We start from the raw sequence: 27221 nt of genomic DNA, 5'->3' as shown, positions 1-27221 counted from the left end.
AGAGAGAGAGAGAGAGAGAGAGAGAGAGAGAGAGAGAGAGAGAGAGAGACAGACAGACAGACAGACAGACAGGCAGGCAGGCAGACAGACAGACAGACAGACAGACAGACAGACAGACAACAGAGACAGAGAGAGACAGAGACAGACAGAGACAGACAGAGAGACAGAGACAGACAGGTGATCTCTCTCTAGTAAGGAAACAGCAAACAATGTACTGAATGGAGAAACCTGGACGGTTCTAAGATCTAGATTACACTGGAGCCTGCATTCGCCCTATCACTCAGCACTGTGTCCCAGCAGAGTAATCCATCAAGAGAAAGAATAAGCGCATCCAAATTGATAAAACAAATCCCAGATTGTCACTATGCATACAAGATGTGACCTCTACTAAAGCAACTCCAAAAATCAATTCTGGTGCCAGTGGCTCAAGCCTGAACCCCCAGATACTCCACAGGCTGAGATCTGAGGATGGAAGCTCACAGTCCTCCTGAGCAGGAAGTACTCCAGGCCCTTATTTCCACTTACATAAGAATAAGACAGAAGTGGAGTTGTGGCAGAAGTGATAGAGCACCAACCTTGAGTACAAAAGGTTAGGGAGAATCCTTCAACCCAGAACTCCAGGCCTAGAACCAACACACACACACACACACACACACACACACACACACACACACACACACTATCCATCTTTCAATAGGATCAGGAGGTGATCATATATTCCTGCTTTTATTTAGGGGGTTTCATTTCTTTCCTCTGTGTGTGTGTGTGTGTGTGTCTGTGTGTCTGTGTGTCTGTGTGTCTGTGTCTGTGTCTGTGTCTGTGTCTGCTCTTGGAGCTTGAACTCAGAGCCTGGGCATTGTCTATGACTCTTTTTGCTCAAGGATTCTGCTCTTCTGCTTGAGCCACAGCTCCATTCTGCCTTTTTAGTGTTCATTGAAGAGAAGACTCTACAGACTTTTCTGCCCCACTGGCTTCTAACTCTAAATCCTCACATCTCAGCCTCCTAAGTATTTCAAATTACAGGCCTGAGCCAGCAGCACCTAGCTGAGATTGTTTTCTTTTTCCTTTTTCTCTTTCTTTAGTTTTTTTTTTGGTTCATTCTTGGACTTGAACTCTGAGCGTGGGTGCTGTTCCTGAGATCTTCAGCTCACCACGACCACCCTACTCCTTGATGTATAGACCAACATCTGGGTTTCTTGTGGTTAATTGGAGATAAGAGTCTCCCAGACTTTAGTGCCTGGGCTGGTTTTGAACCAAAATCCTCAGATCTTAGCCTCCTGAGTAGCTAGGATGACAGGAGTGAGCCACCATGCCCGGTGGTGTTTTCTAAGCTGACTTCATAGAAATCCAGCAATTGGGCCAAGTGGAGCAATAACCGAAGGTAAGGAAGTTGGGCTCATATGAGAGAAATGAAGATCAGAAAATACAAATGTCCTGTTAACCAGGGAGGATACATTCATTAAATAATAATAATTAAATGATCATGCATTTATTTAATCCACTGAACAGTGCACTGAGCTATTCTCATAATATTCTGAGTGTATATTAAGGGTAACATAAATGAGGTAACAAATATAATTGTATAGGTTGCTGAGTGTCTCAATGTGCTGCTGTCCAAATAAAACGTGGGATTTTTATCTATAGTTTCAAAGCATAAGAAACTTTAATGAAAAAAATTTAAAAATTTTTTCCTATATAGATCAAGTGATCTATTACATGTCCAAAGATTCTTCAAGGCAGAAGCCAAATAGATATGGCTCCAGAGATTTAGCCCCTGTTGAAATAAATAGATCCTTTAAGGATTCCTTTATTTAATCAAAACAAAAGAAAAAAACAAAAATAATATGTTCCCCATGGAATAAATTAATTCCTCTCTCCCTGTAACAGCCCACAATGATGCAAGAAATTAACCTAAAAATTTATCCATAATGTCATCTTCACTTTAACTCATGGGAACAAAATGGTTTGGAGACAGGAAAGACATTTCATTTCATAAAGACAATTATTTCATGAAAGGCAATTCATTTCATGAGGACATCTTAGTACATTCATCGATTGAGTTGCAAGAAACTGCACAAGCTTCTGACTCCCTTCTCTGAATCCAGTCTCCATGAAAACCCCAGTCCACAAACTTCTAAGGAGGAGTTTGGGAGATAAGAAATCTTCAGTGATAACCAAACAGAGAGCCATGATAGCCTGGTAAAGACAGGGGAAATGTAAATTTATGACCAGCGAGGGAAAACAAGACAAAAAGAAAATGGGGTGAGTAGCAGGCAATCCTCTGGAATAGTGAGGATGGGAAGGGCCAGAAGGGAGCTCACATCTGCAGGTGAGGTCCCAGAACTCTAAGGCACTTGGAGTTCAGGCTTTGTGAACTATGATTTCCTTCATTTCTGTCACTTGCTGCAACCTAGAGCGCCTTTCCGATGAAGTTCCTTTCTGGAAGGTCTCTTGCTTTTCTTCACTCTTTCCCAATAATCAGCATTATCTGTCAGCTTTGCTACATCGATTATGTATTTATTAATCCCCCGCTAAAGCTCCATTGTGCACCAAGTATTGTCTTTTGGCTTCCAGGCCAGGGACTTGTGTGTCTGTGTGTCTGTGTGTCTGTGCATCTCTGTGTCTATGTGTGTCTATGTCTGGGTGTGTGTCTGTGTCTGTCTGTCTGTGTGTATATGTGTGTCTCTACGCCTGGCCCTTCAACTCTAACACTGGCACTCTTCCTCAGCTCCTTTTGCTCTAGGCTACCACTCTACTATTTGAGCTGCAGCTCCATGTCCAGTTTCTTCTGTCATTTTTTGGAAATAAGGCTCTCAGGGCTTTCCTGCCCAGGCTGGCTTTGAACTTCCATTGTCAGACCTCAGACTCCTGAGCAATGATGGTTACATGGATGAACGACCAGTGCTGGCACATTTGACCAAAAATGTATGGTATGTTTCCCAGCAGTATCCATAACAAAATCTAGCCAACAACAAATTATTAGTAAGGAAGAATTCCCCTTCGTGGGTGTGTGTGTCTGTGTCTGTGTCTGTGTATGTCTGTATGTACCGTCTGTGTATGTCTGTATGTACTAAGCCCAGCTGTCATAAAAAACGACATCGCCCCATATGTAAGGAAATGGAAAGACTTAGAAAAAAATCATATTAAGTGAATTAAGCCAGACTCAAAGGAACATAGGCTCAATGGTTTCCCTCATTTGTTATACTCAGTAGAAACCTTGGGCTCTCTAGCAGAGATTTGCAATAGAGCAAAACCTAGATACATAAGGCAATACACTATGATGCTAAATGAAAGGACCTCCAGGATATAGAAACAAAAGCCATATAACGAGTGATTGTTGTCCTTAATGTACTATGTTATCTCTCATCTCTTTTGCTGTCCCTTAGTAATCTCATATTGTTACACTATTTCACTTTGTTATCTGATATATTGGATAAATGCGAATTTGGTTATTTGAAATTGGATAGGGAAGGGGGGAAACAAGATAAGAGGTGGGAGTGGGGGGAAGGGAAATGGGGACCAAGATATTAGAAAGGGTATCAATGTATGTGAAATAATGCACCTTCTATCTGGTGAATATAATGTAACCCTTCTATTAATTACAATAAAAAATATGAAAAAATGTGCTAAGCTCATTACATGTTATTTAATGATGCTGTGTTCCTTTCTCCTCATTTCTGTGCAGCTGGTAGTCTCTTGTTTACCCTCTCTCATATTTTGGAAGAAATCACCTAGAAGGAATTCTCTGTCGGGAGGCATCCACAGCCATGTTGACCAGCCATGCTGTATTCCATCCGCACAGGTAACAGATGTGTCGTGTTGAGAACAGCTCAGCCCACGAATGCTGCCTGGCCTCAAGAAAATGTTGCTGAATGACCTCCGGAAACTCTACAACTGAGATCTTCCCCACAAATCCTCCCATTCCTGAGATAGATGCTTGCTCCATGGACTGCACACAACGGGAGAACAACTCGATCCTATTACAGAGTGAACATTCCCTCCACCAGGAAAATAGGTAAAAGAATTAATTGTACCTGAGGGTTGAAATCGCTTCCTGAGAGGTGAAGGCAGTAGAAAAGGTGGATAGAGAAATGGAGAGAGGAATGTTGGGCAAAATCATTCGTAATATTCAGTGTACAAATGTGAAGCTGAAACTGGGTGAACTGAGGGAGGGGTTGGACTGGGAGGAGTTGTGGAGACCATGGAAGGAGTGACATTGATGAAATGGTCTTGTACTCACAAACTGATCATTGAATTATAGCCCCGTGGTACAACTACGTAAGAATAAGATTTAGAAAAATACATTTCATAGGGACTGCAGCAAGGCCAAGGGTTAGAGTGCTTGCCTGGCATGCACGAAGATCTGAGTTTGATTCCTCAGTACCACATACATAGAAAAGGCCAGAAGTGATTCTGTGAATCACTTAATAGTGCTCTGACTTTGACAATGCCCAAATGCAGTGCCCAGGCCTTGAGTTCAAGCCTCAGGACTAGCAAAACACAAAAACTCACAGTCAGGGTCCGGGAGTTTGGCCTAGAGGTAGAGTGCTTGTCTAGCATGCACAAATATCCAAGTTCGATTCCTTGGTACCACATACATAGAAAAAAACCTGGAAGTGGTGCTGAGGCTCAAGTGGAAGACCTCTAGCCTTGAGAAAGTCCAAAGACAGTGCTCAGGCCCAAGCCCGAGCCCACTGGAAAAAATTTAAAAAATAAAACTCACAGTCAGTGAACAGAAAACACAGGAGATATTTACCCACATATTACAATATGAAAGTGAGTGGAGCCAATCTTGGCTGTGCAGGTCAACCCCAGGGGAGCCATTAGGAAACAAAAAAAGAATCTGGCAGGGGAACGGCATGACCACCTGAGCTGGCAATGGGCATTGATTGAACTTTTCCTTACTTGCCACAAGGAAAACAACCAGGGCTATGACAGCACAAAACCACACAGGGGAATCACCATTCCTCCTCCTGGGCCTCTCAGACGACCCTCAACTCCAGCCCCTGCTCTTTGGGATCTTCCTGTCCATGTACCTGATCACCATGCTCGGAAATCTGCTCATTATCCTGGCAGTCACCTCTGACCCCCACCTCCACACACCCATGTACTTCTTCGTCTCCAACCTGTCTTTTGTGGACATCTGCTTCACCTCCACCACCATTCCCAAGATGCTGGTGATCATCCAGACCCAGAGGAAAGACATCTCCTACCCAGAGTGCCTCACTCAGGTGTATTTCTTCATGATTTTTGGAGGAATGGAAAATTTCCTATTGACTGTGATGGCTTATGACTGCTTCGTGGCCATCTGTCACCCACTGAACTACCCACTTATCATGAACCCTCACTTCTGTGGCCTCCTGGTGCTTGTGTCTTGGCTTCTCATTTTCTGCATCTCACTAATCCATGTTGTACTGATAAGGAAATTAACTTTCTCCCCGGGAACCACCATCCCCCATTTCTTCTGTGAACTAGCTCAGGTTCTCCAGGTGGCCAGCTCTGATACCTTCCTCAGTGACATCTGGATGTACCTGGCTTTTGTGCTGTTCTGTGTGTTTCCTGCCTTAGGAATCTTCTTCTCTTACCATCAGATCATCTCCTCTTTAATGAAGCTGCCCAACACGGCTAGCAAGCACAAAGCCTTCTCCACCTGTGGCTCTCACCTCTGTGTGGTCTCCTTGTTCTACGGGACAGGACTTGGGGTGTACCTCAGCTCTGCGGTGTCCTCCTCTGCCCACAGAAGCAAGGTGGCCTCGGTGATGTACACAGTGGTCACTCCCATGCTGAACCCCTTCATCTACAGCCTGAGGAACCAGGACGTGATGGGGGCCCTGGGGAGACTGCCAGGCAGAGTGGTCTCCTGTCTTGATGGATTGTGAAGTACATGGTAATGTAGTCCATTGGAAGTAGGAAAACAAATTGGCTGATTATCACCATCAATGATACTTTTACTTTATTATAGGACTGAGGATAGATAGATAGATAGATAGATAGATAGATAGATAGATAGATTTTTTATTTAGAAAAGACATACTAGGGGCCAGGAGATTGGCCTAGTGGTAGAGTGCTTGCCTAGCATGCACGAAGATCCGGGTTCGATTCCTTGGTACCACATGCAAAGAAAAAAGCCAGAAATGGTGCTGAGGCTCAAGTGGTAGAACTCTAGCCTTGAGAAAGTCCAAGGACAGTGCTCAGGACCCTGAGATCAAGCCCATGACTGGCAAAAAAAGAAAACGTGTACTAATTCAATGTTCCTTGCAAAGCCCCTTTGGCTTTCCCTGTAGATGTATGTACATCTATATTTCAAAGAAATTTTCTCGCTAACCTGAAAAGAACAACTATTCTTTTCAGTGTGAATTTTCTTAATATTCCCATTTGGATTGGTGTTGTACAAATTTCCCTGGGCGTTTCTAATTGAACATAGAAAGCACTGTTCACAATCCAAATTTACACAGTGTCCCCTTAAGTTAATTCTTCTCCTAAAACACAAAATGAGTTCTTCTTCTTCCTCCAACTCCTCCTCCTCCTCTTCTTCTGCTTCTGTTCGTGCTTGTGCTTCTACTTCTGCTTCTCCTTCTTATTCTGCTTCTACTTCTGCTTCTTCCACTTCCTCTTCATCTTCTCCTACAGCCCTGGGACTTGAATTCATTGCCTGGTACTGTCCTTGCACATTTTTGGTCAGTTTTTTCTCTGTTATTTGAGACACATCTACACAATCCCCAGAAGAGGGAGCTAATCAGAGATGAGACTCTCAGACTATAGCCTGTGCTGGCTTTAAACCCCAGTCCTCAGATCTCAGCCTGGGTTGAGAGATGTCAGTCTCCACCACTTAGCAAGACAAATAACTTCATTTTTTACTTAGCAGAAACAGAATAAACACATACAAGAATCCAAATAAAATCCCAACCCTTTCAGAAGAGCAGTTATAGCCTTACATGTGAGATTTTGTTTAAGTTTGAGGGCATTTCTTTTCCTTTTTTTTTTTTTTACTAATTTCTCTTTTCACTCAAGTATGAACTTGTTTCCATGAGAGCTATACTAAGTGACATCCTCAGACAACAGTGTCTGAGCATGCCTGTTTCTTCTCAACCTCACCAGAATTGGTATTATAGATTTCCTTCAGCATTGACATAATACAGGATCACAATGTTTTATTGATTTGTGTATTCTATGTAGTTAAGAGGTTGACTATTTCTTCATGGATTTCTTTATGGCCATTTTTACCTCTCTTAAAGATTGCTTGGCAGGGAGCAGTGGCTTACACCTGTAATCGTAGCTATTCAGAAGGCTGAGATTTGAGGATGACAGTTCAAACCCAGCCCAGACACTAAAGTCTGTGACAGTCTTATCTCCAGTTAACCCCAACAAAACCAGAAGTGGTGCTGTGACTCAAGAGGTAGGGCAGTAGGCTTGAGCTGAAGAGCTCAAGAATAGCAACTGGGCCCAGATATCAATCCCCATGACCAAACAAAAAAATAAATGAGTAAATAAATAAATAAACATTATCTCATCAATCTTTTTCGTCATTGTAAAGTCAACTTAATTATGGACCTTTAATATTTGGTGTTGAGAGGTCTTTCTTCATCTTCTGTGCCTGGGTGATGTTGTAAGTCAACATCCCACACAATTCTTTCATTCTAATAAGCGGTTCCAGTGTTCTGAATAAAGTTTTGATTTGCTGCAATCTCTTTTCTCAATTTATCATCCTATTTAATAAAATATTACAGAACTTTCCAGAAAGGACTAGTCTATGCTACTTCTTCAATTATGTCCTCTAGGATTTCCTCTCTCATTTGAGCTTCAGGTGTTACAGGCTGAGATGTGAGGATGGCTATTCAGAATCAGGTTGGGCAGGAAAGTCTGTGACACTCTAATCTCTACCCATAAAACTGTGGAAGTAAGCTGGGCCTGCATTCACCCTGCCACTCACCACTGTGTCCCAGCCAGAGCAATCCATCAAGAAAGAGAAAAAGGTGTGAACAAATTGGAAAATCAAATCCCAGAATGTGGCTGTGTATACAGGATGTGACCTCCACTAAAGTAACTCCAAAAATCAGTTTTAGTGCCAGTGGCTCAAGCCTGAACCCCCAGCTACTCCACAGGCTGAGATCCGAGAGTGGACGCTCACTGACATCCTGGGCAGGAAAACCTCCAGGACCTTATTTCCACTTAAATAAGAATAAGACAGAAGTGGAATGGTGGCACAAGTGGTAGAGCACCAACCTTCAGTACAAAAGGTTAGGGAGAATGCCCAGGCCCTGAAATCCTGGTCCAGAACCAACACACACACACACACACACACGCACGCACGCACGCACGCACGCACGCACACACACTCCATCTTTCAATAGGGTCTGGAGGGGATCATATGTTCCTGTGTTTATTTAGGGGATTTCATTTCTTTTCATGTGTGTGTGTGTGTGTGTGTGTGTGTGTGTGTTGCTCTTGCAGCTTGAACTCAGAGCCTGGGCATTATCCAAGACTGGTTGTTTTTTTTTATTTTTATTTTAATTAATAAAAGGGTTACATGATATTTGCCAGATAGAAGGTGCATTAATTCACATATATTGATACCCTTTCACATGCCTTGGTCCCCATTACCCACCTCTCCACCCCCCCTCCCCTCTTGGTTTTCTCCCCTTCCCTATACAATTTCAAATAACCAAATACAAACAAATCCAATATATCAGATAGCAAAGTGAGATACTGTAACAATATGAGATACCCAAGGGACAGCAAAAGAGATGAGAGATAACATAGTACATTAAGGACAACAAACGACATCACCCCATTTGTTAGAAAATGGAAAGTCTTAGAAAAAAATCATATTAAGTGAAGTATGCCAGACTCAAAGGAAATTAGGCTCAATGGTTCCCCTCATTTGTCATAATCAGTAGAAACCATGGGCTCTACTAGCAGAGATCTGCAATAGAGCAAAACCTTGATACACAAGGCCATATAGTATGAAGCTAATTGAAAGGACCTCCAGGATATTAAAACAAAAGCCAAGACTGGTTTTGCTCAAGGATTCTGCTCTTCTGCTTGAGCCACAGCTCCATTCTGCCTTTTTAGTGGTTCATTGAAGAGAAGACTCTACAGACTTTTCTGCCCCACTGGCTTCTAACTCTAAATCCTCACATCTCAGCCTCCTAAGTAATTAGGATTACAGGCCTGAGTCATCAGCATCTAACTGAGACTGTTTTCTTTTCCCTTTTTCTCATTATTTTTTTTGTGGGTCTTTGCATTTGAACTCTGAGCCTGGGTGCTGTCCCTGAGCTCTTGAGCTCAAGACTATTGCCCTACTCCTTCAGCCACAGACCCACTTCTGGGTTTCTGGTGGTTAATTGGAGTCACACGGTGTTTAGTCCCTGAGCTGGTTTTGAACCGAGATCCTCAGATCTCAGCTTCCTGAGTAGCTCGGATGACAGGAGTGAGACACCATATCTGGCAGTGTTTTCTAAGCTTGACTTCATAGAAATACAGCAATTGGGCCGAGGGGAGCAGTAACAGAAGGTAAGGAAGTTGGGGCTGATATGAGAGAAATGAAGATCAGAAAATACAAATGTCCAGTTAACCAGAGAGGATACATTCATTAAATAATAATAATTAAATGATCATGCATTTATTTAATCCACTGAACAGGGCACTGAGCTATTCTTGTGATATTCTGAGTGGATACTAAGAGTAACATATATGAGGTAATAAATATATTTTTATAGGGTGCTGGGTGTCTCAGTGTGCTGCTGACCAAACAAAACATGGGATTTTTATCTATAACTTCAAAGTATAAGTCACTATTAAATAATGAATGAAAATCAAGAAATTGTTTTTCCCTGAAAGACCAAAGATTCTTCAAGACAGATGCCAAATCGACGATTTTAGTTCCTATAGCCATTAATAGTTCCTTTGAGAATTCATTGTTATCTTTTTTACCAAAACAAAAGGAAAAAAAAACAAAAGAAACTGTGTTCCCCTTGGAATAAATTAATTCCTCTCACACTGTAACTGCCTACAATAATGCAAGAAATTAACCTAAATCTGTTTATCCATGAAGTCACCTTCACTTAAACTCATGGGAACAAAATGGTTTGGAGACAGGAAAGACATTTCATTTCATAAAGACAATTATTTCATGAAAGGCAATTCATTTCATGAGGACATCTTAGTACATTCATCGATTGAGTTGCAAGAAACTGCACAAGCTTCTGACTCCCTTCTCTGAATTCAGTCTCGGTCAAAACCCCAGCCAACAAACTTCTAAGGAAGAGTTGGGGAGATAAGAAATCTTCAGTGATAACCAAAACAGAGAGCCATGTAAAGACAGGGGAAATGTAAATTTATGAACAACAAGACAAAAAGAAGATGGGGTGAGTAGCATGCAATCCTCTGGAATAGTGAGGATGGGAAGGGCCAGAAGGGAGCTCACATCTGCAGGTGAGGTCCCAGAACTATAAGGCACTTGGAGTTCAGGCTTTGTGAACTCTGATTTCCTTTGTTTCTCTCATTTTCTGCAACCTAGAGCTCCTTCTTCAAGAAGTTCCTTTCTGGAAGGTTTCTCACTTTTCTTCACTCTTTCCCAATAATCAGCGTTATCTGTCAGCTTTGCTACATCTCATTATATATTTATTAATCACCCGCTAAAGCTCCACTGTGCACCAGGTATTGTCTTTTGGGTTCCAGGCCAGGGACGTGTGTGTGTGTGTGTGTGTGTGTGTGTGTGTGTGTGTGTGTGTGTGTGTGCGTGTCCATGTCTGTGTGTGTGTGTGTGTGTGTGTGTGTGTGTGTGTGTGTGTGTGTTTGCCTAGGTCTGGGCTGAACTCTATCCCTGGCACTGTTCTTCAGCTCCTTTTACTCATGGCCAACACTCTACTACTTGAACAGCAGCTCCACTTCCAGCTTTTTCTGTCATTATTTGGAAATAAGGGTCTCAAGGACTTTCCTGCCCAGACTGGCTTTGAACAGCAATTGTCAGATCTCAGACTCCTGAATAACAATGATTACAGAGATGAAGCACCAATGCCAACTTTGGACTTTTTTTTTCTTATCCTCTCCAATATTTTGCTGGCATATTTGACTGAAAATGAATGGTTGGTTTCCCATTTGTGTCCATAACAAAATCTAGCCAACAACGGAATTATGAATAAGGAAGTATTCTCCTTCGTGGGGGGCTATGAGTGTGTGTGTATGTGTCTGTCTGTGTGTCTGTCTGTGTGCCTGCATGTACATGTGGCAGTCGTGGGGCTTGAACTGTGGGTCTGGGTACTGTCCCTGAGCTTCTGAGCCATACCAAGTGAACTATAGCTCATGTGTGGCTTTTGGTGATTAATCAAGAATGAGAATCTCATGGATTTCCCTGCCTGAGCTGGCTTCACCCCCTGATACTTCAATTGCAGCCTCCTAGTAGCTAGAATGCTGGCTGTGAGCCACTGGCACCCAACTTCCCTCACTTAGTTTTGCACATGCACACTGGCTTCAGTGTGCACAGAATGGATTTCTACGTATAGCAACTGGGAAAATGGGTTTTGCTGTGCTATTTCCATACAGGCATATATTGTATTTTGATCACAATAAACCCCTCTGTAGGTCTTTCTCTGGTCCATAGTCCCAGCCCCTGATTTCAACAGGGATTGGTGGATTTTATCTTCATCTTCACATATTCTGTATTATTCAATACCACCATTCCTTCCCTGTCCATCAGGCTTGTCCCCATAAAAATTTACATTCAAGATAGATAGATAGATGCATAGATACATAGATAGATACATGGATAGAGCATTGAGCATATGAACAAAATTCATCCAGTTTATTATTGTATGATCCAATAATTTTGCTGATTTCCACATAATTTGTTCCTGCTCCAGGGCATGAAGTTGTGTGATGTATATTGTATATCTCTGTGTGTGTGTGTGTGTGTGTGTGTGTGTGTGTGTGTGTGTGTGTGTGTGTCAGTCCTGGGATTTAAACTCAGTATCCCTGAGACTTGTTAGTCAAGGCTACCACTGAAGCCACAGCTCCAACACTTCCACCTTTTTGGTGCTTCAAACTGGAGATGAGAGTCACACAGACTTTCATGCCTAGGCTGGCATTGAACCATGAACCTCAGATCTCAGCCTCCTGAGCAGCTAGCATGACAGGCATAAGCCAAAGGGCATTTCCTTAATGTATTGGGTGTTTGCGATATGATGTTGCTTTCTCCTCTGGCACTCTTCTTTACTTGCTCATATTTTAGAAGGAATTCTCTGTCAGGAGGCATCCACAGCCATGTTGACCAGCCATGCTGTCTTCCATCCACACAGGTAACAGATGTGTCGTGTTGAGAACAGTTCAGTCCAGGAACGCTGCCTGGACTCCGGGAACTCCATGTACTGAGATCTTCCCCACAAATGCTCCCATTTCAGAGATAAATGCTCGCTCCATGGCCTGCAAACAACGGTAGGGCGACTCCACGGTGATGGCCTCTCATGTCTCTTCTCACGTGGTCCACATTCACCCAGCTCCACAAGAAGTAACACAATTATAGCTGGGAGTTGAAAGCGCTTTCTGACTGTGGAGGTGAGGAGAAGACATGGGAAAATGAACGGACAGAGGAAGGGTGGGCAAATGCAATCCTAAAACTCAATGTACAAACGTGAAGCTAGAACTGGGTAAACTGAGGGATGGAAGGGGCTGGGAGACATGAGCATGACGGGATGACACTGTACTCACAAGTCCTGTGTTGAATTGAAAGCCCTGACTACAACTACTTACAAATAACTTCAAATACAACCATGTGAACATTCACTGAACTTTTGCTTACTTGTCCCAAGGAGAACAGCCAGGACTATGACAGCAAAAAACCTCACAGGGGAATCACCATTCCTCCTCCTGGGCCTCTCAGACGACCCTCAACTCCAGCCCCTGCTCTTTGGGCTCTTCCTGTCCATGTACCTGATCACTGTGCTCGGAAATCTGCTCATCATCCTGGCCGTCACCTCTGACCCCCACCTCCACACCCCCATGTACTTCTTCCTCTCCATCCTCTCCTTTGTAGACATCTGCTTCACCTCCACCACTATCCCCAAGATGCTGGTGAACATCCAGACCCAGAGGAAAGACATCTCCTACCCAGAGTGCCTCACTCAGATGTATTTCTTCATGATGTTTGGTGGAATGGACAATTTCCTATTGACCGTGATGGCTTATGACCGTTTTGTGGCCATCTGCCACCCACTGAACTACCCGGTGATCATGAACCCTCACCTCTGTGGCCTGCTGGTCCTGGCGTCTTGGCTGGTCATGTTCTGTGTTGCCATGCTCCATATCCTGCTCCTGGTTCGCCTGACCTTCCCCGTGGGTACCGAGATCCCCCATTTCTTCTGTGAACTGGTTCAGCTTCTCGAGGTGGCCAGCTCCGATGCCCTGGTGAACACCATCTGTCTCTATGTAGTAACTGCCCTGGTTTGTGCATTTTCTGCCTCTGGGATCCTGTTCTCTTACCGTCAGATTCTCTCCTCTTTAATGAAGCTGTCCAACACTGCTAGTAAGCACAAAGCCTTCTCCACCTGTGGCTCTCACCTCTGCGTGGTTGCCTTGTTCTATGGCACAGGCTTTGGGGTGTACCTCAGTTCGGCTGTATCTCTTTCTCCCAGATACCGGGCAGTGGCTTCGGTGATGTATTCAGTGATCACCCCTATGCTGAACCCCTTCATCTACAGCCTGAGGAACCAGGATGTGATGGGGGCCCTGGGAAGACTCCTACGCAGAGCTGTGCCTTGTCCCAAATGGATTCCTGACCCCAAATTAAGTGGGCACTACAAACCATAAGGAACATGCAGTGAGTTCTCCTATCCTGGCCCTGAATATGTTTGTGTGTCTGTGTCTGTGTCTGTCTGTGCGTGTGTCTGTGTGGAAACTGAAGCTTGAACTCAGGGCACTTTTCTCTCTCATATAGCTAATTCACTGAAGGCTGGAACTCTGCCACTTGAGAAATATCTGCACTTGTGGATCTTGCTGGACAGCTGGACATAAGAAGCCCTCAGAATTGTTTGTCCATGATAACTTTGAACTGAGATCCTCAGATCTCAGCTTCTTGGGGAGCTAGGACTGCAGATGTGAGCCACTGGCGTCTGACTGTCTAGGCTCTTTCACCGCTGTAAATGTCTTCTTTCATTGATTGTTTTAGTTCCCAAAGTACGTCTGACTCCACTTGGATATGTGTGTGTTTGTTACTCTCAGTTACTTCCTCCATCATTCCTTTGAAACTTTTCTTCCCTGTAGACTGATTTAAAGGTCAGCTTTGTTCAGATTTTCCTGAGAGTTCTAATTTGACATCCAGAATATTTTTTTTTACCAACAATACTGAGACGGTTTCCGAGAAAATCATCTTGTTGAATAATACAGTCCCATCACTTAAAACAGTTAATATCTTGGATCTACACAAGTGTCAAAAGGAAAATCCTAACCAATCAAGACGGGTGCTTGTTTTACATCTGTAAGATTTTTTCATCTGGAAATCTTTCCTTGAACTAATTATTCCTGGGGCTGGACCTCAGGGCTTGGGCACTGTCCTTGGGCTTTTTCCTCAAGGTTAGTGCTCTACTACTTGAGCCATAGTAAGACTCTTGGCCTTTCTATATGTGTGGTACTGAGGAATCGAATGTGGGTCTTCATGCATGCTAGGCAAGCACTCTAACACTAGGCAAAACTCCTGACCCCTGAACTAGTTATTCTTACTAAGCCAATTTCTCAATGGAGGAGACAATTTAGAATGCACAATAACCAGACACCTGACACTGCACCCAGAGGGCAAACCCTGGCTCTCCTACCTTTTCTTTTCTTTTTCTTTCTTTTTCTTTCCTTTTTCCCCCAGTCTTGGGCTTGAACTCAGGCCCTGAACACTCTCCCTGAGCTTCTTTTTTTCAAGGATAGCAAGATACCACTTTCAACTTTTTCTGTTTATATGGTAGTGAGGAATCAAACTCAGGGCTTCATGCATGCTAGGCAAGCATTCTACCACGAAGCCACATTCCCAGCCTACCTTTTGCACGAACACATGTTTGGATTTTCAAGAATATAGTAACAGTATAGCTTGGAAATTTTTTTTCACTTGTATATGAACATCTAGAGACACTATAGCATGGTGCTTCCTTTCTGATGGAATTCTATTTATTTATGTAATATAGTAATTTACATATAAACATAAATTTACATATATAATTTCATACATAAATATACTATATTTTCTTTTCTTTTTTCTTTTTTGCCAGTTCTGGAGCTGGAACTCAGGGCCTAAGCACTGTTCCTGGGCTTTCACCAAAAAATAGTGTTCTAGAACTTCCATCTTTTTCTGGTTAATTAGAGATAAGAGATAAATTATATATGTGTATACATATATACATATACATAGGATTACAGGCATGAGTCACCAAACCCAGCTTAAGAAATCTACCTTTGCCCGGGAGTTTGGCCTAGTGGTTAAAGTGCTTGCCTAGCATGCATGGAGACCCGGGTTCGATTCCTCGGAACCACATACATAGAAAAAAGCCAGAAGTGGTGCTGAGGCTCAAGTGGTAGTGCTCTAGCCTTGAGAAAGAGTCCAAGGACAGTGCTCAGGCCCTGAGCTCAAGCCCAGGACTGGCAAAAAAAAAAGAAATCCACTTTTGCTTCCATGGCTTTAATAGAAGCCAGGCGTCAGTGGCTTACCCCTGTCATTGTAGCTACTCAGGAGGCTGAAATCTGAGGATCAAGGTTCAAAGCCAGTCCAAGCACAAAATTTAGTGAGACTCTTCTCTCCATGAACCACTAGAAAACTGCAAGTGGTGCTGTGGTTCAAGTGGTAGAGTGCTAGCCTTGAGAAAGCCCAAGGACAGTGCCCAGGCCCTGAGTTCAAGCCCCAGGACTGGCAAATAAAATGAATGACAGGATGTACAAGTCCTGTGGAAGAAGGCACAGTGGGAGCAGAGGGAAGATGGACAGGGAGGGAGAAAGGGATGCAGACTGCCAAGATACTTTGCATGCATACATGGAGAGAGCAACAGGGTAAATCTAATCAGGGTATATTATAAGCAAATAATAGGTCAAAGAAACCTACTGACTTTCAAAAGGACAAAAAGAAAACCCTTTTAGGGAATTGGTGGCCCATTCCTCTAATCCTAGGCTGATGGGACTTGAGGCTCAAGGTTCAACACCAGCTGAAGCAGGAGAGTCCATAAGACTCTTATCCTCAATTAACTCTCTGTAAAGGTGGAAGTAGAGCTATAGCTCCACTGGCAGTAGAGGTAGAGGACTAGCATTGAGGGAAGAAAAAAGCTCAAGGACAGTCAAGGGCAGCACCCAAGCCCTAAGTTCAAGCCCCAGGACTGGAATAATAAACATAAAGACAGTGAGACCAAAGAAGAAAACTCTTAGGAAAGGAACACAAAGGTGCAATGCCTCTTTGCATCTCATCATGTGGACTAATATTTATTGAAATCAAGTCCAGATAATGGAAATAAGAGGTTTTCTTCTTCATTACTGTTTTTGTTTTCTTTTCTTTTTGTTTGCTTATCTATCTTTGGGAGGTTAAGAGAGGCACAAAAATGGAGGAGCAAAGGGTGAATAAACACAGCAGTGGCACTTATTATACACTACCATAAAAATGAACTATATAATTTCTGGGTGGGGGTGGGGTGGAAAAACTGGGAAAGTGAGGGAAGGGCTGACCTTGTCCAAAAAGAAATGTACTCTTTCTCTGCATTATGAAACTGTAACCCCTCTTTTATGATAGCATTAAAAATAAAAGAAAGAAAAAACTTTAATGTAAGTTCTGTGTTGAGCCATGGGTAAAATAAACAAAATCATAGCTCATAACTGTGTGCTCTCAAATGGTTGCTTGCTCTTATACACATTTTTAATTACTTAATAAAGCTATCATGTCAGAGTGGTTTGTGATTCCTGTGCTAACAACGTTTAATTGTGTTCAAAATTGAACTAACAATCTTCCAAAACCTTACTTCTTTTTGTTTTATTTTACTTTTTGAGAAATTCAGTTCTTTCCTGATAAAAATGGATCGTTTATTTTGGAGAGAATTTACTGAAAGTTTAAGGAAAAAAGTCAATTCTGTAATGGGTGAAGTATTGACACTCAAGAAATAAATAAATCTCCCAATTTTTTTTGTCAGTCATGGGGCTTGACCTCTGAGCCTGGGTGCTATCCTTGAGCTCTTCAGCTCAAGGCTTACCACCCTACCTCTTGAGCCACAGCACCACTTCTGGTTTTTCTGGTGGTTAATTGGAGATAAGAGTCTCACAGACTTCAGTGCCCAGGCTGGCTTTGAATCACGATCCTCAGATTTCAGCCTACTGAGTAGCTGGGATTATAGGCGTGAGCCACCGGTGTGAATCTTCCGTTTTTTTTTAAAGACTAACTTGAGGTGGCTCCATTTTTTATTTATTTTGACAGCTATTAATTGTACAAATCAATGGGAGTCAGTGAGATACTTCTGTACATATACACTTCATCTATATTGTTCACGTCTATCTTTCCTTCTCTTAGCCATGGCACCTTCTCCCACATCCCCATCTCTCCCCAGCACCCTTCCTGGTCCCTAAAAATTCCCTCAAAATCTCTCTCCCTTCACCCATCTCAGTCTCTGGCATCTACTATTCCATCTTTCTGTGCCTGACTTGCCAACACAACGTAATGTTTTCCAGTTCCAACCACATTGCTGCCTCTGACAGATTTTCCTTTTGAATGGCTCCATGATCTTCCATTTTCCCCATCTTCTCTTGTTTCCAGGTATTTGAGAGAACTGAATCCTCTGCTTACAGTTTCAGATGTGTGATGATCAGGAGAATGTACCGTATCTATCACTTGTACAGTCCCAAAGGCTGAGGCGGAGTTGTGTGATATGTTCTTATCACACCATGGTGACTTGGGGTTCTGAACGTTGGCAGAGGCAGCACAGTGGACAGTAGTCGTCTTGGGAACTATTCTTACAGTTTCTACAACATAACTGTGACATCACATGTCCAAGGACAAAAATGGGAAGTTGAACTGACCTTGACACAAAGTCTTCACGGGGTAACTTTGATTGAGGACAGAAAAACAGAGTGGGAGGGAAAAAGTACAAGACTTAGAGGCAGAGTTTACTCACTCACTGCCAGTCCTCTGCCCACAGCTTGAGAACTCCAGGCCCAATGAAGCATTCTACTGAGAAGCGTCCGTAAGGCTGTCTTGATGTCCCTGTTCCTCAGGCTGTAGATGAAAGGGTTCAGCATGGGGGTGACCACTGTGTACATCACTGAGGCCACCATGCCCTCCCGGGAAAAGGATGAAGTACCAGTGCTGAGATACACACCAAGGCCTGTCCCGTAGAATAAAGAAACCACAGAGAGATGGGAACCACAGGTAGAAAAGGCTTTGTATTTGCCATCTGCTGAAGGGATCCTCGTGATGGAGGACACAATTTGGACGTAGGAGAAAAGGATTCCTGACAAAGGAACAAAGCCCAGAAGACTGGTCACCACATAGAGCAGGATGTGATTGATCAGGGTGTCGGAGCAGGCCAAGGTTAGGGTCTGAGCAAGCTCGCAGTAGAAATGTGGAATGACCGCATTGGTGCAGAAAGACAGGTGCAGTATCAACAGACTCTGGATCAGGGAGTAGGAGAAACTGATAGCCCAGGACACAAGAACCAACAGACCACACAGCTGGGGGTTCATGATGGTTGGGTAGTAGAGAGGATGACAGATGGCCACAAACCTGTCATAAGCCATCACAGTCAGGAGAAAGGTGTCTAGGCCTCCAAACACCATGAAAAAATACATCTGGGTAATGCAGCCCGCAAACGTGATGGATTTAGTCCCTGTCTGGAGGTTCATCAGCATTTTGGGGACGGTGGTGGAGGTGAAGCCAATGTCAGCCAAGGACAGGTTGGAGAGGAAGAAGTACATGGGGGTGTAGAGGTGGGGGTCAGAGGTGACGGCCAGGATGATGAGCAGATTTCCAAGCACGGTGATCAGGTACATGGACAGGAAGAGCCCAAAGAGGACGGGCTGATCCTGTGCATCTTGGGAAAATCCCAGGAGTAAGAATTCTACCACCTTGGTCTGATTTCCTGGTTTCATGTTGTTGGCCTATCAGCTGGACCATTACAAGAAGAGAAAGAACACCAAATAGACACCATGCCTGCTTTATTATTATTATTATTATTATTATTATTATTATTATTATTATTACCATTATTGTATGTTGAGGTGAAGGATCAGACACGCAAGCCTTAAAATGATAAAACTTAGGAAACCTGTGTTCTGTCATTAATTATAGGGAAGGGATCTTGATGTTAAATCACCTGTGTCCACTCGTCTCCGAAGGAGTCCTGCATTCCTTCCTGCCTAGTTTAGAAACACTAGCTGTACAGAAGTTAAGCAAGCTTTTAGATCTTAAGGATATTCTGTTTCTTTGAGGGGTAGGGGACATCCTGGAGCTTGAGCCCAGGACCTGGACACTGTCCTTGAGCTTCTTTTCCTCAGAGCTAGCACACTACTGCTTGAGCCACAGTGGCACTTCCAGCTTTTTCTGTGTGGGTGGTATGGAGGAACTGAACCCAGGGCTTCCTGCATGCTGGGCAAGCATTCTACCACTAAGCCACATTCCCAGCTCTACACTTTAAGTATAAAATAGTCCATGTGTTCATATTGCTTCAGTGTTTTACCTTATTATCTGATATATTATATATATGCTTATTTGGTTATTTGAAATCAGATAGGGAAGGGGGAAAACAAGATGAGGGGCAGGGGTGGGGGGAGGGAAATGGGGACCAAGACATGAGAAAGTTTATCAGTGTTTGTAAAGTAATACAACTTCTATCTGGTGAATATAATGTAACCCTTCTATTAATTAAAATAAAATATATATGAAAAAATAGTCCATGTGTGCTCTGCTACACATGAATGTGAGTGTTCCTGGTCTAGGGGAAACTAGGTCTCAGAAGAGAGATGAGCATGTGTGAGCGACAAGAACATTTGAGAGCAGGAAAAATGTATGAATCAACTATGGCAGGATGGATAGACTGGAGGTTCACTTCCCGAAGGAAAAGGAAGAATGGAATGAAAGAAACCAGGGAATGAAGGAAAGAAGGAAGTAGGGAAAGAGGGAGAGGAAGAAAAAAGGAAAGGAGAAAGTGAGGGAGGAAAAAGGAAGGAAGGAAGGGAGGAAGGAAGGAAGGAAGGAAGGAAGGAAGGAAGGAAGGAAGGAAGGAAGGAAGGAAGAGATTCAAAAGGAAAGAAGGAGGAGGGGAAGGAAGGGAGGAAATGAGGGAAGGAAAGAGGAGAGAAGGAAGAAGAGAGGGAAAGGAGAGTGAGAGGGAAAGGAGGGAGGGAAAGAAAGAAAAGGCCATCCAAAGAAATGGACAGGAAGGGAGGGAGGGAGGGAGGGAGGGAGGGAGGGACAAAAGAAGAAAGGAAGGGTGCTCACCCAAAATATACACCCCAAGTAAAAACACACTATACAAAGAGAACTTTAAAAAAATAAAGATTAAGGAGCTGGGAATGTGGCCTAGTGGTAGAGTGCTTGCCTAGCATGCATGAAGCCCTGAGTTCAATCCCTCAGTACCACATACACAGGAAAACCCAGAAGTGGCACTGTGGTTCAAATGGTAGAGTGCTAGCCTGGACCAAAGAGAGGTTCAAGGACAGGGGCTAGGCCCTGAGTTCAAGCCCCAAGAGAGCTTTCAACAACTAGTCCAGCATTCTACTTTCCAGGAGTCATCCTCACAAGCAATTAATTATCTTTGAATACCCTGGTCCCCCCCACACCTCTGCCCTGTGCTTTACAATAGTCAATGTCTTTCTTCACTCAAGCTAACTATCTCTCTTCCCTATTTCTCCACACACTTACTGGGCTAAGCAGGCTTGGCAATGAGCACGCACACGTGGCCAGCTCTTGGCTCTGGTTCTCTCATAGAGAAGGAGTGATGAAGACAAGATCGGTGCCCCAAAGAAGCAGGAGAAAGAGTTAGTCCTGGTATTTGGGACTTGTCTGCTCTCAGCTGGTGAAGGCATGTGTGTCTTGAGCCTTGTACTCAAAGGCCTTGGTGACTTGAAGTTAACAAGCACAGTGTGTGCCCTGGGGGCGAGGGCTGTATGCCCTCAGAAGCTCATTAAACAAATTGGTCAAGAATGTATTGATTCCCTGCTCAGTGGGGCTTCTCAAGGGCAGGAATTACAGAGAAAGATACTCTCGTCTTCCTGGGGATGTGTCCACAGTTTCTGACCACCAATAATAAAAAGAAAGTGGCCTTTTAAAATTGTCAAGTGGACAAAAGCAAGGACTCAAAAGTTGCATACCCAATGCTATGGACATGGTACCGGCAATATAAACACAACTACGTAGACATAAAAACTTATGACTCTATAGACATCATGTTTTATTACATAGATTATTATGTATCTATGACATACAAACCCTCAGTCTAATTTTGATTATGCTCTAAAATCTAAGGGCCAGTGATTATATATAGAGATTACCTTCTTGAAGGCTTGTTTGTTAAACATGTCATTTGAAATATGATGCAAAAATCAATGTTAATAAACTCTTTAATTAAAAAATGTCAAGTGGTTTGTTTGCTATTGAGGTGGCTTTCCTATATGGCTAAGAGTTAAATTGTATTTTTCAAACTGGGGGAAAAAAAATGTCAAGTGGGCCGGGAGTTTGGCCTAGTGGTAGAGTGCTTGCCTAGCATGCACGAAGACCCGGGTTCGATTCCTCGCTACCATATTATACATAGAAAAAAAGGTGGAAGTGGTGCTGTGGCTCAAGTGGTAGAGCTCTAGCCTTGAGAAAGCAGAAGGACAGTTCAAGGCCCAGGACTGGCAAAAAAAAAAAAGTGTCACGTGACTAAGGCAAGAAAAAGCCATTAAAGGGATGAAAATAGGGAAAGAAAAAATTAAACCATCCATGCAGATTACATGACCTTATACCTAAACAACCTAAAAAAAAAACTCCACTCCCTAAACTCCTATAATAGACCACTTTAGCAAAGTATCAGGATACAAAATTACCCCACAAAAATCAGGAGCCTTTCTGTATGCCAATAACACACAAGCAGAAAGGGAAATCAGGGAAACAAGCCCACTTTCAATAGCCTCAAAGAGAATAAAATATCTAGGAATTAACCTAATCAAAGATGTAAAAAGGAAAGACCTTCCATGTTCATGGATAGGTAGAATCAATAATGTGAAAATGAAAATAGAATGGAAGAAAGACAGCCTCTTCAACAAGTTGTGCTGGCAGAACTGGTTAAGCATCTGCAGAAAAATAAGTTGGATCCTTCTTTGTCACCCTGCACTAGAATTAACTCCAAATGGATCAAAGACCTGGAGGTAAAAGCTGACACACTGAAAACTTTACAGGAAGGAATAGGAGACACACTATGCCTCCTTGGCACAGGTCAAAACTTTCTTAATAAGGACCAAGAATCACAACAAATCAGAGAAAGGCTGAATAAGTGGGACTGCATTAAACTGTGGAGCTTTTGTATGGCAAAGGACATAGCTAGTAAATTAATTAGGAAGCCCACAGAGTGGGAGAAGATCTTTACCAACCAAACAACAGACAAAGGCCTCATATCTAAAATATATCAACTCAAAAAATTGAATCACTCCAAAACTAACCTCCAAAGTAACAACCATCCCATTAAAAAATGGGCCAAAGACTTAAAGAGAGTCTTCTCTGAACAAGAAACAAAAATGGCCTATAAACTCATGAAGAAATGCTCAATATCTCTGGTCATAAAAGAAATGCAAATCAAAACAACTCTAAGATTCCACCTCACTCCAGTTAGAATGGCCAGGATCAGGAAAACGAATAACAGATGCTGGAGGGGATGTGGCCAGGGATCACTACTACACTGTTGGTGGGAGTGCAAACTCGTTCAACCACTATGGAAAGCAGTGTGGCAGTGCCTCAAAAGGGTGAACTAAAGCTCCTGAATGCATAGGAACAGCCCATGGGGCCAGGAGTTTGGCCTAGAGGTAGAGTGCTTGCCTAGCATGCACGAAGACTGGGGTTCGATTCCTCGGTACCACATACATGGAGGGATAAAAAGCCAGAAGTGGTTCTGTGGCTCAAGTGGTAGAGCTCAAGCCTTGAGAAAGCCCAAGGACAGTACTCAGGCTCTGAGTTCAAGCCAGGACTGGCCAAAAAAAAAAGAACAGCCCATTACCCCACATCACACACACACACACACACACACACACACACACACACACACACACACACACACACACTGGTGGTGGGATTAACTCTGCCCTTGTGCTTGCCAGCAGAGATCCATCCCTTCAGCCATGCCCTCAGCCCTTTTTGCATTCATTACTGGTTAGTTTTTGTGTGGTTTGGGTGGGAGAGTTTGCATTGACAAAAAAGGATCACTGTCAGGCTGGCTGCAATCCTCAGTTCTCAGGCTACTACTCAGGAAGTAGTAGCTAGGATTACGGGTGTGAGCCACCGGCCCAGCTGCCTCTGAGCTTTTGTGTTCAAGGTTGGAACCCTACCAATTGAGCCACAGCTCCACTTACTACTGTGCTGCTGAGCCCCCCCACCCCAGACCTCTGGGCCTACCCCAGAGTTCAACAGTGCCTCAGTGCTCCTGTCAATCTACAACTACTCAGTGTCCATCTCCCCCAATCCATAGCTTCCTACCTGCCACCTCAACACAGCCAGGCTTAGTTCTTTGTCCATTGCCCTTCATCACACTGCAGGAGCCTGATTATCACTGAGTCAATTATGCAACCACAGGACTCTTTCATCTTCCTTACCATCTGCCAGAGCACTCAGCAATGGGAGAACCCTACTGTTGGCACACAAGGGAAGACTAATGAGTGAACACAAACCACTGGGAGATTTTTGAGCAATCCATGTCCTGGGAAAACTCAGCAAGGACACAGTCAATGGGCAAGGCTCTGTTTGCGTTAAGAAACTCTGGAAGTCAGGAGCCTGATTCCACACCTGTGATCCCAAGGACTCAGGAGGCTGAGACCTGACCATCACTTGAACCCTTAGGGCCAGCCTGGACAAAATTACTGAGACTCCATCTCAGGAGAAAAGAGAGAAAAGGCCCCCAAAGACAATGCTAAGTAGAAGGAAATCCACTAAGTACAAGATTTCACCCCAGGACACACATTGCTACATGTGCCTAAGCATGTGTGAGGCTCTGCATTTCATCCCCAGCCCAGAGAAAGAAAAAAGGCTGCAAGGAAAATGGCAAAATATGCCTAAACACTCCCTTCCAGGACACTTAGGGAGTTCCGTGTAAAGGGTCGTTTGCCATTTGTCTTCATACAAGGATTAGCAGTCTCTCATTAAACAAGAATTAGCCAAGCAGTACACACAGGCTGGGGGTGGGGGGAAGCCTCTGAAAACTTACACGAGTATTCAGGGCACCGATTGCCACTTACTGAGGAGCTGTCAGAAGTTGAGCTCTCTGTATTATGGGCTAATTTTACAAGGATGCTTTATAGTAGACATCATTATCCCAACTGCCACTGGACAAAATGATCACTGCCCTTTGAGCTGCGCTCACACTCTCTCTCTCTCTCTCTCTCTCTCTCTCTCTCTCTCTCTCTCTCTCTCTCTCTCTCTCTCTCTCTCTCTCTCTCTCTCTCTCTCCCCTCCCTCCCTCCCTCCCTCCCTCCCTCCCTCCCTCTCTCTCTCTCTCTCTCTCTCTCTCTCTCCCTCTCTCTCTCCCCCAGACTAGACAAACTACCAACCCCCGAGTGACAGCTCTAACACCTCCTCATGCAGCTGTCATCAGAGTCTGCCGCTGCCCTAGCTGTCAAAGCCCCAGCTGGCAAGCACCAGCTGAGGGTCTGGCATAACTTGCACAAGTGATGTTTCTCCTTATCCACCCACCATTTCCATCCAAGTGTTTCAGACCATAGCCACTTGGCTAGAGACCAAGTCAGGCAGCTGTTCATTAATCTCGGTTTTCACAAAACATACACAAGGGTGGCAGGTGCACTGCGCCCCTCCCCCTCACTCCTCAGCTGTGGCTTCCCATTGGTTCTTGATAGCAATCTGATGTTCCTGATCTTGTCTGTCTTAGTATCTGATCTCTCTGTCCAGGACTTGACAGCCAGAGCTTACCTGCACTCAACGTGCTACAGGTTGCAGAAATCAGAACAAGCCATACCTCTATGTCCAACAGAAACTAGGAGATAATAACCATGTTCTCTTAATTCAGAAAGCTATATTACAATATATACCTATGCATATGTGTGTCTATAAATGTAACTGGGGATTGAACCCAGGACCTCGTGCTTGCTAGGCAAGCCTCCTACCACTTGCAGCAGAGCTACATCCCCAGTCCCTTTGCGTTTATCAAATTTGGTCTTGCTAATTGTGACTGGGCTGGACTGGCCTCAAATTCACAACTGTTCTGCCTCCAATCCCAAGCAGCCAGTACTTAAAAGGCATAACTGGGGGCTGGGAGTTTGGCCTAGTGGTAGAGTGCTTGCCTAGCATGCACGAAGACCCGGATTCAAGTCCTCGGTACCACATACTTAGAAAAAGCCGGAGTGGTGCTAAGGTTCAAGTGGTAGAGCTCTAGCCTTGAGAAAAATCCAAGGACAGTGCTCAGGCCCTGAGCTGTACATGTTTGGCAAATTATTGCTTGTCTTTGTACAAAACTATGCCATTAAGTTAACATAATTCATTTGTTGTTGTTTAACTGTGGCTGGGGGTGGGGGGTAGGAGAAGGGGGTCTCCACCTACAGATATTCCGATTGTAGCTTCTATCTTTGACAGCTGACTTGATGGTCATGCATTTTTTGAAAACGTTCAAATTCAGCCAAAATGTCAACTGATGGAGAGGTGAAGGGGATCAAAAGATGTTATACACACATACGTACACATGGAATACACAGCACCATGAAACCAACCCGACAAAAAGGGGGAAAGGAGGAGTTAGGGGTGGAATGGTAATATAATGCACGTGTTCAAAGTATACTGTACAGATGTATGGAATTATCACAATACAAACCCCTTGTATTACTAGTATACATGCTGACTCAAAAATAAAAATGTATTTGTCATATATTTAATATATTTACATATTTTAGACATTAACTTACAAATAAGACCAACAAAACATTGAAGAAAAAGAAGACTCAAAACAGAAGGATATCCCATGTTCGTGAACTGAAAATGTTATAAAAATGTCTCTGTGCCCCAAATTGACTTAGGTATGCAATGCCCTCCTTTCCATTCCAATGGCATTTTTTTAATCCTAAAAAGCAAGCAAAACCACAAGACCCAAAAAGCAAAAGAAGACAAAAGTCTAAGTAAGATCTACATGAAAGCATTCCAAATTCAAATTACATCACAAAGATACAGTAATCCTAACAGTGAAAGACTGACATAAAGCCAGATATTTGATCAATAAAATAGAAAACTCAGAAAGCAGCTCACCAACCATTTTTGACAAACAGCCTAACACTAAAACTGCAGAAAAGATCCCTTGTTTAATAAATGGTAATGATAAAGCTAGAAATCCATGTACAGAAAAATACAATTGGACCACTATTGCCATGAGGCAATGAAACCATCAAAGATTAGAGAACACAGGGGAAAAGTGTCATGATATAGATTGTGGAAAGTTTTGGGGAGTTTACCTAAAGGAGAGTCAACAGAAGCAAAAATATGTAAGAAAACGGATAGCCAGGCACTGGTGGCTCATGCCTGTAATCCTAACTACTCAGGAGGCTGAGATCTGAGGATCATGGTCCAAAGCCAGCCCAGTCCATGAGGCTTTTATCTCCAATAAAGTACTCAAAAAAAACAAGCAGGAAGTGGTACTGTGGCTCAAATTGGTAAAGTGCCAGCCTTGAGCAAAAAGAGCTCAGGGACAATGCCCAGACTGAGTTCAGGCCCCATGACTGATAAAAAACAAAACTGTAAACATTTGTCACAACAAAGGGCAACATGTGGAATGGAAGAAAATATTGGTAAGCCACACAACCAATTATGGGCTAACATTCACATATATGAATTATATAAATATGGAATATTTATCCTTAAAAGAGAAGGAAATTCTGCCATTGGGAACAGCAGAGATGAACCTGGAGGACATGATGCTATGTGAGACAAGCCAGACACACACACAAAAATCTTATACTACATGACTGCTTGAATCTAGGTACTGAGGAGGCAGGACCATCATTCCAAGCCAGTCTGAGTGGAAAGTCTGAGATCCATCTCCAATTGT

The 27221-nt window shown here is 43.4% G+C and overlaps 3 protein-coding genes across 3 annotated transcripts; 2 read left to right on the top strand and 1 right to left on the bottom strand.

Moving 5' to 3' along the window:
• The first annotated feature begins 4931 nt into the window (after window positions 1–4931).
• Window positions 4932–5879, top strand: LOC150068044 (olfactory receptor 7D4-like). Its single transcript, XM_090336153.1, has one exon. The coding sequence runs from the start codon at window positions 4932–4934 to the stop codon at window positions 5877–5879; it is 948 nt and encodes a 315-aa protein (XP_090192279.1).
• Window positions 5880–12822: 6943 nt separating this feature from the next.
• Window positions 12823–13803, top strand: LOC150068043 (olfactory receptor 7D4-like). Its single transcript, XM_090336097.1, has one exon. It carries the CDS (start codon window positions 12823–12825, stop codon window positions 13801–13803), a length of 981 nt encoding a protein of 326 aa, XP_090192223.1.
• Window positions 13804–18105: 4302 nt separating this feature from the next.
• LOC150068042 (olfactory receptor 7D4-like) lies at window positions 18106–19086 on the bottom strand. The gene has a single exon (XM_090336060.1). It carries the CDS (start codon window positions 19084–19086, stop codon window positions 18106–18108), a length of 981 nt encoding a protein of 326 aa, XP_090192186.1.
• Window positions 19087–27221: the final 8135 nt, after the last annotated feature.

This window comes from Megascapheus bottae, chromosome 1, assembly GCF_031878675.1.
Source record: "Megascapheus bottae isolate mThoBot1 chromosome 1, mThoBot2.hap1, whole genome shotgun sequence".
Classification (NCBI taxonomy): Eukaryota; Metazoa; Chordata; class Mammalia; order Rodentia; family Geomyidae; genus Megascapheus; species Megascapheus bottae.
The sequence above is the reverse complement of the archived record's forward strand: the minus strand, read 5'-3'. Positions and strand labels throughout refer to the sequence as shown.